Below are 15334 nucleotides of genomic sequence, written 5' to 3'. Positions count from 1 at the left end.
ACACCACAGTTAATATTAAGATATATCAGGCGGAGCTAACTCTTATTTCTTCACACTGAAATACAAAAAGGAATGCTCTTACCCTTGTTACACCTTTTACACACTGGATTTACTATAGGCACACTTAAAACTGTAGTTAACTATTACTTTAACACTATTCAAAAGAAATCTTCACTATGATAACTGAAATATTAAACATAGAGTTTCACAAGTCTTGATGCACTCGTTTTAGGTAATCTACTTATTTCTTATTTTCTTCTATGCATTAAATTCAGCTTTGCACTATTCTTCCTCAAAACAGTTGGAATTCGTCGTAATTTTAGAATTCCGTAGAAATATTCCGAATTGCCTATTAATTTCCCGGTCCTTTTTTAATCTATTTGCAGCCTTTCCAAATCCCCTTACTGCCACCCATTACTTCTCCTTGCTGTTCTGAATGCTTCTCCTCTCTTTACTTTCGTTTTCCAATTAAAATCGTTCATTCTTCCCACCAAAATCCGGTTCTAGCCAGTTCAGCTTACATCTACTGGCTTCACTCCATATCACAGCCGTTCGTGTTCTAAACATGCGCTGACTAAAAACAAACTCCGTTTCTCCTTCAGCAGCCAATCAAATGCTGCAAATACAGAAATAAAGAAGATATATCACAATTCATATAATATACATTTAAATTTACTTACACACAGTTTCTTATAATAAATTTTATAGAATAAACTAAATAAAATGAATGACATATTTATATAGAGTCTTTTCATTATTATTGCATATTCTAAGATTAAATAATTAAATAATAACAAACAAAACTCATAGCATTTATATGAATAATATATTACAAGCAAGAGACTAACAACAAATAATATTTACAAGTCTTGCTTATAACATGGTGGATTATGTTAACTGTGAATGAAGTATTAAAACATATAAAATATCTTCATTCACAATTTAACACTACCATTCACTGAACATCTTTAGTATCAATCCTATAAAGCCCCGTCAAGAACTTATACTGATCTATCATGTCTCCAATCCTTTTCACCTATCATCTAGTTTTTGCAGCCCAAATCTTCAATTTATTCTCACAGAGTATTCTACAGACCTGTCACAATCTTCATCACTCACTTCTGGATCCTCTTTGCCACCTTTTCATCCCCACAAAATTCAGTTACCGAAACTATTAGATAATTGCTTTGCTTGCATTTGGACTTTGCATTTAAGCAGCTTTAAAATGTTATGTCATTTTCAACATCAGTTTACTAATAGCAATAACATCTATTATTTATAACTAAATTATAATTTGAAGTATAGCAAGATTAATGACATTTGACTTCTTAATGTCATTGCACTCCAGTTATCTTTGCAAACTTCTATTTAATGTATGAAAATCATCTGTTGCTATTTTTACCCGTTATCTGAATATTGAACCTCTATTTCTATCATCAGTTATTTGGATGTCTGCAGGACTGATGGAGACAGTCAGATGTCATATAACTTGCTACATGTGTTATCATGTTATTATACAGGAGCCTTTTAAAAGAGATATTTAATTCCTGATAATCCAAATATCTAATAATACACTTTCAATGGTCATATTAAAAGAAAGAACTTCTTAAATATATTGATATTTCCTTTTTTTTCTTTTATTTACTGATTTTTGTTTCACCTTTGCCTTGGTTGAAAGGCTCATAATATTAAGGGAAATATATATAATTACTGCCCTATTGCTGCAGGAAATGGAGCATGGACAGCAAAAAGTTCAGACTTCAGCCAGTATCTCATCATAGAACTGCACGACAAGAAAATCATCACTGCCATTGCCACTCAAGGTCATCCCTTTACATCAGAATTCATCCAAGAATATCGTATAGAATATGGATATAACGGTTTAGACTATGCTGATTATAAGGACCGGGAAGGACATCCCATGGTGGGTTTGTGGTTATTTCACTAGGTGCTGGACAAATTGCAGCTATATGACAATATATTTCATTGCTTATATATATATAAAAGTTTATTTTTAGTGGGATTAATTATTACTGTCTTGATTCAAATACAAAAAAAAGTTCTCCACTTTTATTAGGTTACTCAAGGATTATAAATTTTACTACTAGATTTTACTACAGTAGTGGATTCAAGTTATTTTGTAATAACCACACCATATTAGAACAAAGCAAATTATGATTTATTGCATCTGCTGATATTTTTCTGGATTCAAATCAGTACAAAAAAGTACTTTTCCTTAAAAACAGTACAATATAAACAAGTATATAGTGGAAACTTCAGAGTGAAACAAAAATAAGAACTGAAACTGATCTGTTTATTAAGTGTGCAGTGGTAACATTTTACTAATGGATGAGTAGCGGCATCTACAAAATATACATAGAACTGTGAGCCCCCGCCCCCCCCCCTCTCCTCCATGCCATTAGCCAGCCTTATACATTGCACACGAAAACTAGAACCTTAAGTATGGTCATGCTATAACCCAGGTATGCCTAACTTACTTCTTGCAAGGCCAAATCCAGCCTAGACTTTCAAATCAGCCCACCAGTTTATATCAATATTGAAACATTTGCATGACAAATTTTAAATATATTTTTACAGATAAAATCGATGTTAATTATTAAAAAAAAAAGTGAAACAAAGCTTGACACAATAATGTCTATAACTGATAAGGCAAAAATTATGCCAATATGACAAAAATAGTCATAAATTTTCTCTCCTCCTGCATTCACCTCAAGCAATTTTATGAATATTTAACTTGACACCAGATTTTGAAGATTCTGAAAAAAATACAAGCTCAAATTTCCCATTAATGTTTTCTTAATCTAAATATTGTAAGTGTTATAATTCAATTTTTTGCTACCTTTATTGTATAATTATAAATATATAAAGTGTACTTTTATGTCCACTTTATCACCCGGGTTCCATTTCTTGTGTAAAATTATAATAAATATCATAGATTTAATATCGAGTGCTTTTGAAAATTTGGTGGGGGGGGGTCTACAGATCTTAGGATAGTGCTACATGAAAAGTTACATCATAACGAACTTATCAACAATTTTCCTCCAGATTAGCTTGACAAAATCAACATTCCAACATTATCATATCTTATATTTCTGTTTTCTAAGGCACTTTTTACTGTATCAACCCACCTACATATTGGTCTTCCTCTGGGTCTTTTTTCTTTCCATCCTGGCAAAGAACACTTTAGCTAATCTTTCCTCTCCCATTCTGTTTAAGTGGCCATACCACCTGAGATTAGCTCTGCTAACAACGTCAAGTTCTTTCCTAATATCCTCATTTTTAACGATACTGCCATTGATGCCATCTGTTCAGTCTTCTAATCTTTCTTAGGACTCTCATATATATATATATATATATATATATATATATATAAAAAGTTAGCATATTTATAGATACATGCATTTCGTCCACACCCAGAGGAGCTTGGGCACCCACTTCTCTAACACAGTTTGACCACATAGTCTGTCTTCAAATGTTGATATGTGATCTAGATAATTTCGTGGCATTGTCAGCCTATATATATATTTCACTATGGGAAAAATACTAACAAAAAATATTGTCTTCCTGTGCATTTTAGATACACTTAATAAGTTATAATTCTCTGTTTTATAGAAACCCACACATTGATACATACCTTATAAACAATTGCGCCATCACCATTTCTAGGTGGTAGATGTTTATTAAAACCTGAAGTGGCTTGCAGCCATGTTTGATTGCTAGAGCAGAGATTTTGGTTTTTGTTCCTTCACCTTTTCCCACATGCACTGTTAGTGATATCAGTAACTTGCCAGTCATTCTGTAGGAGGCATACCCTCCTCCCCATTCTGAAGAGTACAGTAATAATATGTTTCTGCAGGCAGGCCACCAGTTAGTAACAAATCCACAGGTTTCTCAATCAGCCAGCTCTAAATTGTTCTACCACTGTGCCAATTCATGACTTGAGGGTTATCAAGTGTGAGGGACTGTTGAGGCCATGTGCAGACAGGAGACAGTTCCAACTATGTGGGCAGCTTGTTTGCGAGTCTGCTACCTCCCATTGCATTCCCATATTCCTTGACTTTTCCTTCCCACATATAATGAATTCCAGCTCAATGAAATGCAGTTTTACTGTGGATCATTAAAATTCTCAAACAAAAAAGCAAGCAGTTAAAAATAAATAAATAAAAAATAAAAATATAACCAAAAATCATTAAAAAAATCAAACCAATTAAAAAACAAACAAAAATCCAATCTGGTGTGGGATGAAGTGTTGTTACAGTGGATCAGTTGCTAGTAATGACAAAAGTAATTACTAAATAAAAATGATAGGTACAAAATGAGTAATCATAATAAGGGACATTAATTATCCAAACATTGATTGATGGATAATGGCAAAATCTCATGAGAAGAATGAAACTGAATTTATTGAGCTGTTGCAAGACATCTTCAAGCAGCATGTGACAGAAGGGACTTGCAGTCAGGGAGTGTAAGATTTGATCATAGTGTCAGAAGGGATTTTAGTTAAATCTGTGACTGCTCCATCTCTGGTTGGTGACAGTAATCATGCTGTCCTGATGTGAAGTTGTAATTTTATAGATTTTCTGTTCAGATAAGGTTACATGCTGAACTGCAAAGCAGGAAATTATGACTAGCTGAGGAGTATACGAGATTCTACCCTGTCGTATTGTTTGCTAGATGGGAAGAATATCAGCAGCGAATGATAAACATTTAAAAAAAAATTCTTGCTGCAATATAGAAATGTGTCCTTAGAGTTTGAAGAATAAATATGGTAGGAGTGAAATGGATGTGTAATCTTATTAAGCAAGAAATTCATAGGAAAATAGTGACATGAAAGGATATAATTCCATGTATACAGGGATGTTAGTTATGAAAATTCTAAGGAGTAGGCCAGGAGGACAACTGTTGGATGGAAAGCTATTTGAGGATGAAAAGAAACTGGTTCTCCTAGCTATGAAAAAACTCTAAAAAATTATGATGCAAGTAAAAGAATGATTATGGAGGAGTAGTAACTCTGTTGAATTTAAATGTTATGCATGTTACAGATGCAGAAGAGATTGTTCAACTAATGAGTGCCCATTTTGCTAAAAGCTACCAACCTGGTGATTGCAACATTGAGCTCACTACTACTTCATTGGATGAAGAAACTAGGGTGAAAAGAACTGTTTCACAAACTCAATAAGAATTCAACAATATAAGCTAGTGGAATATCAGCACAGATGCTAAAAGAATGTTCAGCTGAACTAGCTGTTTCTTTGATCTGGCTTTATAATTTGAGCCCCGGAACAGGGAAGATTCAACAGGAGTAGAAAGAATGTACGATATCCCATTGCACAAGGGTGGTTTAAATTCTGTTGGGCCCAACTGTTGACCTATTACTATTTCTTGAGAGGTGGTGAAATTTTGGAAGAGTTAGTAAGAACTTGTGTACTGAAATGGGTTGACAGACAATTCATGCTTTGCCATGAATGGCATGGGTTTACTAAATGAAGGTCATGCTTCAATAACTTGCTCACATTTTATGTTATCGTTGAGTTAAACAAAGAGAATTGTCTTGATAATTTTAGATTTTGCTAATGATTCTGACAGGATATAGCATAAAAGAAGCATAAATTTGATATGGGAAACGATTATAAAATATCATATATAAGAGGATGACTGTTAGATATTAAAATGTTGTAATGCAGGGATCAGTCCTTGGTCATTGCTCTTGAAATTATGACATTGGGAAGGATTTGATAGATGATAGACAGCTATTTCTGATGCAAAGATAGACAAGTTAATCAGAAATGTTATTGTTATGTGCACGTCTGGTGTTACATCCATAATTTGCATAAGCAAGTTCCATGTGGTATTATGTCAAATGATTTTGTAAAATCCAACAGAATCATCTTGTAGCCATGACTGTTGACCTATTACTATTTCTTGAGAGGTGGTGAAATTTTGGAAGAGTTAGTAAGAACTTGTGTACTGAAATGGGTTGACAGACAATTCATGCTTTGCCATGAATGGCATGGGTTTACTAAATGAAGGTCATGCTTCAATAACTTGCTCACATTTTATGTTATCGTTGAGTTAAACAAAGAGAATTGTCTTGATAATTTTAGATTTTGCTAATGATTCTGACAGGATATAGCATAAAAGAAGCATAAATTTGATATGGGAAACGATTATAAAATATCATATATAAGAGGATGACTGTTAGATATTAAAATGTTGTAATGCAGGGATCAGTCCTTGGTCATTGCTCTTGAAATTATGACATTGGGAAGGATTTGATAGATGATAGACAGCTATTTCTGATGCAAAGATAGACAAGTTAATCAGAAATGTTATTGTTATGTGCACGTCTGGTCTCCTAGATTGTTTACATTTGCAGAATGATTTGAAATTGGTTGAAATTGAGCATGTGAATATAGCTGTCAGTTCACTGGTAGTGAAAGTCAAGTCATGCACTTGGGTGGGGTTATGCTTGAACGAAGAAACTGATTAGACTGGAAATCTTGGAGTTTTAGTAGATAAGAAGTTGAAGTTCGAGGACTCGGCTCTTGACTAGAGGGGGGGGGGTAGAACAAGAGGTCATCCTTGGAAATTGCATAAAAGTGTGATTAGTAGTGGAATGAGAATTAGATTTTTTTGCTTGAAGAGTTGTTTTAGTAGATAGGAAGTTGAAGTTCGAGGGCCATATAGCATAGGTTGCAAATACAACCTATTTCAGTTATCAGAGAATAATTGCAATGCTGAAATAAGCTTTGACATGTAAAAATAAGGAAGTCATTTTGCCTCTTTACCAAGGCCTTGATAAGACCTCACTTGGGCTATAATATACATGTCTGGTCTCCTAGATTCTGTTTACAGTGGAGGGAGTGTAAAGGAGAGTGATAAAGATATCTCAGCTTTGGTAATTCCAAGAGAGTGGAAAGAGGGTAAAATAATTCCCTTGCATAAGGGAAGTTCTAAGACTGTAGTAGCCAGTTATAGACAATCAGTATCTCAGGAGCAGTGGGAAAAGTACTGGGAAAATTGGTCAACAAGAGAATTCAAGAATGGGTAGATAAGAATATGATGCCCTGAGCGGTAACATGACTTTGTAAAAGGTCAGTCATGCCTTGGAAATTTACTATTTTTTTATAATAACTGAGTTGGATAAAGGAAATGGCTACAAGATGATTCTGTTGGATTTTACAAAATCATTTGACATAATACCACATGGAACTTGCTTATGCAAATTATGGATGTAACACTGGTTATGTGGATAAGAAAGTGACTGCTTGACAGATATCAGAAAGTGGAAGAGTAGAGTCCAAGTGAAAGTGGTGACTAGTGGTGTGCCACTACGTTCAGTGCTAGGACCACTACTGTTTAATTTGCCCATAAAAGATTAGAAAATATGATGATGCAAAATTAGAGTAAATAGACTGTCAGTATGGGCAAAAGATAATATGGTGTCAGTTTAATGTGGAGAAATGTAATGTTATGCATTTTGGGATATATAGATTACAAGCTGCATACAACCTTGATGGAACTATACTCCAGGAAATAGATGAAGCTAGTGGTGGTAGACAGAGTTGAAGTGTAGAGGACATATTTCTAAGTTGCTCATAAGATTACTTGGCTATTGAAGAACACTAACAAGTAGAATAAGGAAGTTATTTTATTTCTCTATATAAGGCCTTCATATATCCACATTGGATTACTGCACTCATGTCTGGTCTGAGTTTCTTGATGATGAGGAAGTGGTGGAGTGGATTCAGAAGTGAACAGTCTGTGGAATTCTCTCTATGAGGATAAATTGAAGGTGTGTGGACTGCAGAAGTTGGTTGACAGGTGGAAAAAAAAAAAGAGGGGATATCATAGAAACATTTAAGTTATTTAAAGGGTTTTTTTATAGGATTAAGTCGGGGGAAATGTTTCGGCTCTTGACTAGAGGGGATAGAACAAGAGGTCATCCTTGGAAATTGCATAAAAGTGGGATTAGTAGCGGAATGAGAACTAGATTTTTTTGCTTGAAGAGTTGTGAATGAATGGATTGGGTTGCTATTCCATCGATGCTTCTCCCTCACTGAGTCTTTGGACTCCATGGAGGTGCCCATACAATAAATTCAGAACTGTGAAATACAGATTATGAAGAGAGAGAGATTGAGAATTTGTGGACAGTAAACAGGAGAAAGGGGGGGGATTGATATGATTGAGACAAACTTCTGAAAGATTCATACAGGATATCAGTATATGGAATTTTTCATTTTATGGTGAGAAAAGGATGTGAGGGCATCCTTGGAAGTTGAGAATGGTATGGCATCAAGAAAGTGGCGAGTGCTAGAAATACATGCAGCGGGTGGAATTGAAATGGATTTCCTTTGGAATTTGAGTGCAGTTTGTGTGAATAAATTCAAAACATCTTTTTTAGGCAATATGTAGCTTCCAAATGAGTCCTTATGTCCCATGCTCTTAATAATAAAACAGCAAGAATTAAATCATAAAAAATAACAAAATTAAATTAAACATTTTAAATTAGAGAAAATATAAAGAATAAAAAATCCAACAAAAAAACAAGACATCCAAAAAAATCATAACCAAAATTCAACCATAAATTATAAAGCCAGGCCTGTTTAGTAGCTCAGTGGAAGTGGCACTTGCATCCTCTTTGCTTGTCTAAATCTGTCTTCATGCAGGAAGATAGACTTAGTCTAGTCACTGAATAGAGGGACTTTTTCTAAGCTTTTCTTCAACCGGTTCCCGAGTTAGTCAATCTCTGGCACGGGCAAGCGGTTTTTTCTCATGGAAACTCTGGTTTTTCATCCCATAAACTCAAGAAAATCAACTGAAAAAATCAACATTATTTCAGACAGTAACATATCCTGTTAGGATCAGGTCCCAAGAGATAGCAGCACTTGTTTGCTCGTCTCATCAGTGGCTACCTATAGTTAGTGATAGACATGGGCCAGCTATCTGACTGGCTACTGGTGGAGATTGAACTCTTCACTCAGTCTCAGAAAACTATATAGGGTTTAAAGGTCTTGCCTTCTCCTTATAAGCGAATAAAAAGGTGTTAGCTTATTATTATTTTAGTATTTATTAAATTATAAACAACAGTGCAATAAAAAAAAAAATCTGGCCAACCAAATCAACAAAAGTCTAACCAAAATAATTTTTAAAAAAAATTCATAACAAAAATCCAACCAAAAACATTAAAAAGAAAAATCCAATCAAAAATCAACCAAAAAAAATCAGTAATCGAATCAAAGAGGAAAAAAAAACAGAAAAATCAAAACAAATAAAAAAATCCTTATATATAAATCTAACCAAAACTACAAAGAAACATCCATTTAAAAATCCAACCAAAAATCATAGGCAAAAAAAATGCTCATTCAATAAATCATAACAAAAATTGACCAAAAAAATCATGGAAAGTAAAAATGCAATGAGAGATAAAAAAAAAAATGATAAAACAAAAATCTAACCAAAATTTCATATGAAATGGGGGGATCCACTTAAGAAAACAAATCATACAAACAAAAATCCAATTAAGAAATCATGAAAAAAAATCGTAATATATTCATAGAAACATGGTTGGCTTGGTTCGCCGAGTGGTTAGCATATCCACTCTCCAGCTAAAAGGCCGCAGGTTCAAATCCCTCTATGGGCATGGATGTTTGTGATCATCTGTGAAAATATTACTGTTGGCAGTAGATGCCATTGGTGTAAATGATGAAGGTCCTTGCAGTTGGTTGAGTGGTGGAGACAAACAGTTAGAGAGTAGGTGCCCTCCCTCTTTGGACTCCATGGAGGTGTTACGTAATAATAATATAAATAAAATCGTAATAAAAAATAAAAATCAACTAAGAAATCGCAAAAAAATAACAAATGCAATTAAGAAATCCAACTAAGTAATCAAAAAAATTAAATTAACAAAAAAAAAACTAAATTACGAAAATTAAAAAATCATTAATAAACAAAAAATCCAATTAAAAACCATAAGGAACAAACATTATTAAATAAAAATTCAGCTAAGAAATCATAAAAAAAAAACAACCAAAAGAAATCCACTCATTCTTATGTAAAAAAAAGTTTCCTTATCTACTTCAGCGACATCTGTGGCTTAAAATCGATACAAATGTGTACATAAGTCATCTATACTTGAATTATTGTTTCTAACAGAACCCTGATGGCAACATCAATAATCACTGTCCTTCTCATCTTTCTAAACTACACCTTACTCAATTCCTTTGCAAAACCTTGATCCTCCTCCTTATCTCCCTCCCCCCAAATGTCTGAACAGCTTTGGCTCAAAATTTCTCTATCAAACCAACTTGTTGCTTTCGTTTGTAGTATCTATCCTTTCCCTGATAATCACTCTGTTCTCTTCAACTATTTCTTACCTGAAGCTCAATTTTCTGCATTTGAAATACCCTAATAGTGTGGTCACCCTTGAGGACTTCACTGTCTTCAATTCTTGTTGGCTGCCCTTTTCCATTTCTACTCATTTAAGTAGATAGGATTTCCCATTAACAATGATTCAACACACTTTATTTTCCTACCAGAATACCTGACAAATCCTTCTAATCAGCCAACATGCTTGATCTCTTCTTAACAATCTCCCCTTCCAGATATACTGTGGATGTCAATACTCTTCTTGGTAATTCAGGCCACATCCTCATACAAGTCTCCTTTGCTCAACAATTCTGACTTGTGTCCTTTAGCACTATAAGGGTGCCAAATGGGATGACCTTAATGGTTTCTGCAACTTCCCTTGGTCACTGCTGCTTCATTTCAGATCCAGACACCTGCTCAGACCAAATTACAGAAGTCATCTTCATAGGAATGGAGGCCTTGATCCCTCGTTCCACACCAAATCCCCATCTACCATCCAAGCCTTGGTTCTCAAGAAAAGTGTGCCAATGCATTACTAGGAAATAAACCTTGTTTCATACCATGAGTGGCCCAATACCAAGACTGTAGCTGCTCACTCTATCTGTATTACAGCTTTCAGCATCTGTAAAAGAACCATCACCAAATCCAAATCAGATTTTAACAATATCAACTGCTGTAAACTTGACTCTTGTCCAAATGGCAGTCCAGCCTTCTAGCACCCAGACAAGGTCAGTGGATACAAGGTTTGTCTATCCATGTTTCCACAACTCACATCCAAATAGTATCATTGTCACTTCACCCAAAGACAAGGCTGATTTACTGATATCACTCTTCTCTTTTCCAGTTCTTATATTGATGCCATTGCCACCTTCTGTTCTTAGAGTCTCTCTACTCTGCCTTCCCCAGAGAATATGATCTTCACCTCTTCAAAAAAAAAAAAAAAACTTCTTATTCACATATGGCACTGATAGATTATTTTGGATTTATTATCAAACCAATTCAGGCTATGAGGCCAGTGTATTATGTCTAATTGCATGTGTTTTTATGGCCTGTTTGGGATGAAAAACTGAAGTTTCTGGGAGGTAAAAAAACCCTGCCACCTCAGTATGAGACTTGCGAACTCACTTTCAGTCCAAGCCCTATAAAGGTTCTTCACCTCCTAGATGGGATTCAAACCCAGGTCTTATGCTATAGGTCTTGACTTTTCATGTGTGGACCAGATATGTTACAAAAAGCAGTACTATCTTCAAAACTTTAATAGACAAGCTATTTGTTTCATAGCTATTTGTTCCAATGATTACAACACCTTCTGTTAACTCTAGGCTACACTTTCATAACCATTTCATATATATCCACCACTCATAGAAAAGATAATACACTTCCATATTTCCCATGACTCAGAAATACCAATGCATTTCTTATATACCTTATTTGCCGGCATATAAGACGCACCCTCTTTTTTTAACACATTTTTTAAGAATAAAACTTTATTACTGAATATTATAATGAATTTACAGTATTTCAAATATAAAGTAATACGTAGCTCTACTTTCAACAGATACCTAATCTAACTAGGAAAGAGTACCCACCTTTTAATCTTCTTCGTCAAAACCCAGAAATTCATTTCCAGAGCTAAATAAAAAATACTTGAAACCTCTTCTAAATCAGAATCTGAGTCTTCATTCAACAAATTGTCCTCTGTACCATCCAGTGCATTACTAATGCCACACTTCTTAAATGATTTAGCCACTCTCAGTTTTCACAGCATCCCATGAAGCTTTGACCCACTCACAAATTTGCAAAATGCTAGGCCTCTTCCTGATGGCGTAACCCCAAAATCTGAAGACTGCATCCAGCAGTCTTCTGGATGCAGTGTTCCACTTTTCCTTCATAAATCCCTTAAATGGTTTATTAATACAAACATCTAAAGGTTGAAGCTGACTAGTTAGAACTCCTGGAATTACAGCTAACTGAGTTTTCAATTCCTTGAGTTTATATTTAACATCTTCTGTTCTGTGAGAACGAAACTGATCCCATACTAGCAGGGCAGGCTTCTTCAACAGTCCACCAGAGTGCCTACACCAAATGTTATCTTTCCACAACTGGAATACTGGAATGTATTCCAGTAACTGGAATAGATAACTAACGTAACTGGAATGCTCTCACACACTGCAAGGAAGCAAGAAAGAAATCGCATAACTCGGAACAGAGAAAATTTCCAGAAATGAAAGTAATAAAAAACTGAGTATTGGCGTATAAGACACACCTTGTTTTTCAGACCTATTTTCAAAGAAAAAAAGTGCATCTTATACGCCAGCAAATACAGTATATATCTGAAAACCTGATTTTTGGAATCTGAGTAGCAGATTCTAACATTCTAGGAATTTATAACATATTATTCAAATTATTACAAAGATCTTGGTCTTAGTTATAATTTGAATAGTTACACATATATACTTGGTTTTAATGCTTTGTGTTTCTGATATATGCTTTTCCTCCCAAGTATGCTGATTTAAATCTGATAGAATATTAGCAGATAACTTCATACTTTGTTCTTAATATGGTTTTTGAGCCCATGCTCTAAAAACAAATTACGTGAATAACATCAACCTAAGCATTTCTATATGGCTGAATGAATTCTTGCAAATTTATATATATTTTTTTTTTAAATCTCATCCCAGAATGAGTTTGTGCAGTACATTTTATTGTGGAATTGCCCAGTATTTTTGGTGCATACTATATAATATTTTCCTTTCTTATGTTTAGTGCAATTGTTTTTCACTGATGATAAACTCCTTCATCCTAGGTATCTCAGCATGGACTGCTGCATCTGGTGATTATTATGAGTCCCTTACAATAAATCTACAGGCCAGAAAGCTGATCCACTACTTAGAGACCCAAGGTCATTCTCGTGCTGTGGAGTTTGTTACGGAATACATAGTTCAGTACAGCAATGATGGCGACACCTGGCGCACATATGTAGCCTCTGATGGTAGTCCAGAGGTGTGGTAGTAGTGACCTGTGCTTCACTGTCACTTGTTACTGCACTTGAGTAGGCTCTGCTTCTGGTGCCGTAAGCACTGATTATAACTTTGGTTTGGTTGTAGTTCTCTTTTATTTGTGTAATGTTTTGCTCGCCTTTTATGAGATTGGTTATTTTGGGAATGCTTTTTTTTTGTTTGTTTATTTCTTATTTTCTCTACATTTTGTTGGATATTCTTTTGTTTATTTACTTTATTTGCAGTTTTACATTTTGCTACGTGCATTTTTTTATAATTTGCTATTTCAAAATTGCACATTTCTGCATTATTATTTTTGCATTTTGGTTTCTCTACTTTTTATTTTCATCTATACTAGTGTATATTTTGGAATCAACCTGCTTAAGTAACATGTAGCAACTTTTCCATTTAATATTTTAGCTTTAAATTTTAGATATCTTTGTAATGTATTATATTATAAAACCCAATATTAATTTTTTAATTGAATATAATAATTCATTTAATATTTAAGATAAACATTTTCTGTCATATGTATTTCATATTATAGTTACAATAGCATTGCTTAAATATATATAAAATATGCCATTTTCAGATCACTTTTGGTGAATAATAGTGCAGTTTGATAAGAAAAATCCTTTTATAGTTAAGCCTTGAACTCTTTGTTTCATAAATATAGTTTATACAAATCTCTGAGATCTTGTGACACTTAAAATTCAGTACAATAAATGTTATTAGTCGACTCTCACAATGAGTCAGCTGACTCTATGGAGGTTAATGTGATATGGTACTTAAAGAATTAATGGCTTATCATCAAAGGTAAAAGCAGCAAGCATTTTTACCAAGATTTCACTTCCAATAATTGAGATTCTCCAAACTAAGCAATCAGTGTGATCACAATGGCTCACAATGCAGAACGAGTAAGGGCATAAAATGTGGGTGTAAATCACCCCGAGAGACAGTTTCTGGAAGGGAGAGTAATGACTAAAGTGAATACCTGATTCAGAGAAGTTATGCCCATCCAAGGTGGAGATGCAATGGACAAATGGGTAGTAGGGTGTGAGGTATAGGTGGTCAGATGACATATTTACTTACATGTTATAATCCTTTCTTTTAAGGTTACACAATGATCAGCATTAATATTTACAAATTTAGGGACACAAAACACGTGTTGAAATGATTATTTTACTTATTATTAATAAAATAACACTTGACATTTCGACCCCTGCATTGAGTTCATCATCAGAAAGATACATGTGTATAGGAAACCAAGCTACATGCTCTTGTACTCTATAAAGGTAAATTAAAACTATGCTGTTAGTTAATCTTTTTCTTAGCCTGACCTCTAGTGATAAAAAAAATTAAATAAATAAATTTAAAAATATATAAATAATTAATAAAAAAAAAACTACAATAAACTCTGCTGAAGTTCTCCTGTACTAAGATTCTTCGGGATAGGTACAGTTCAGATTGCGATGTACAAGTCCAGAAGATTTTCTTCTGGACTTGTATATTTCAAGTTGCTATTGAATGTTAGGAAAAAAAAAAACATTTAAGTCTTGTAGTGGGATTTTTCTTTGGCTTGTTCTGGTTGCTATAAAGGTTGCAAATGGGTCCTCCACGTTCTTGGAATGGTTAGGCCATCATCTTTTGGCCTAACCATTCCAAGAATGTGTAGGACCCATTTGCAACCTTTATAGCAACCAGAACAAGTCAAAGAAAAATCCCACTACAAGAGATTTTTTATCACTAGAGATCAGACTAAGATAAAGATTAACTAACAGCGTAGTTTTAATTTACCTTTATAGAGTGCAAGAGCATGTAGCTTGGTTTCCTATACACATGCATCTTTCTGATGATCACCTCAATACAGGGGTTGAAACATCAAGTGTTATTTTATTAATAATAAGTAAAATAATCGTTTCAGCACATGTGTTTTGTGTCCCTAA

At 34.1% G+C, this 15334-nt stretch overlaps 1 protein-coding gene across 2 annotated transcripts in view; it reads left to right on the top strand.

Moving 5' to 3' along the window:
• The window catches only part of Nrx-IV (neurexin-4), a 491733-nt gene that overhangs the window by 63464 nt on the left and 412935 nt on the right, over nucleotides 1–15334 (top strand). For both annotated transcript variants that reach the window (XM_090412013.1, XM_090412014.1), the window contains exon 3: nucleotides 1728–1924. In XM_090412013.1, coding sequence (XP_090268139.1) covers nucleotides 1728–1924 — 197 coding nt within the window. The remainder of the gene's footprint in view (nucleotides 1–1727; nucleotides 1925–15334) is intronic.

This window comes from Typopeltis vanoorti, chromosome 22 (genome assembly GCF_054136105.1).
Source record: "Typopeltis vanoorti isolate ZY-2024b chromosome 22, IOZ_Tvanoo_1.0, whole genome shotgun sequence".
Taxonomy (NCBI): Eukaryota; Metazoa; Arthropoda; class Arachnida; order Uropygi; family Thelyphonidae; genus Typopeltis; species Typopeltis vanoorti.
Note: the sequence above shows the minus strand (reverse complement) of the source record. Positions and strands in the feature narration are given on the sequence as shown.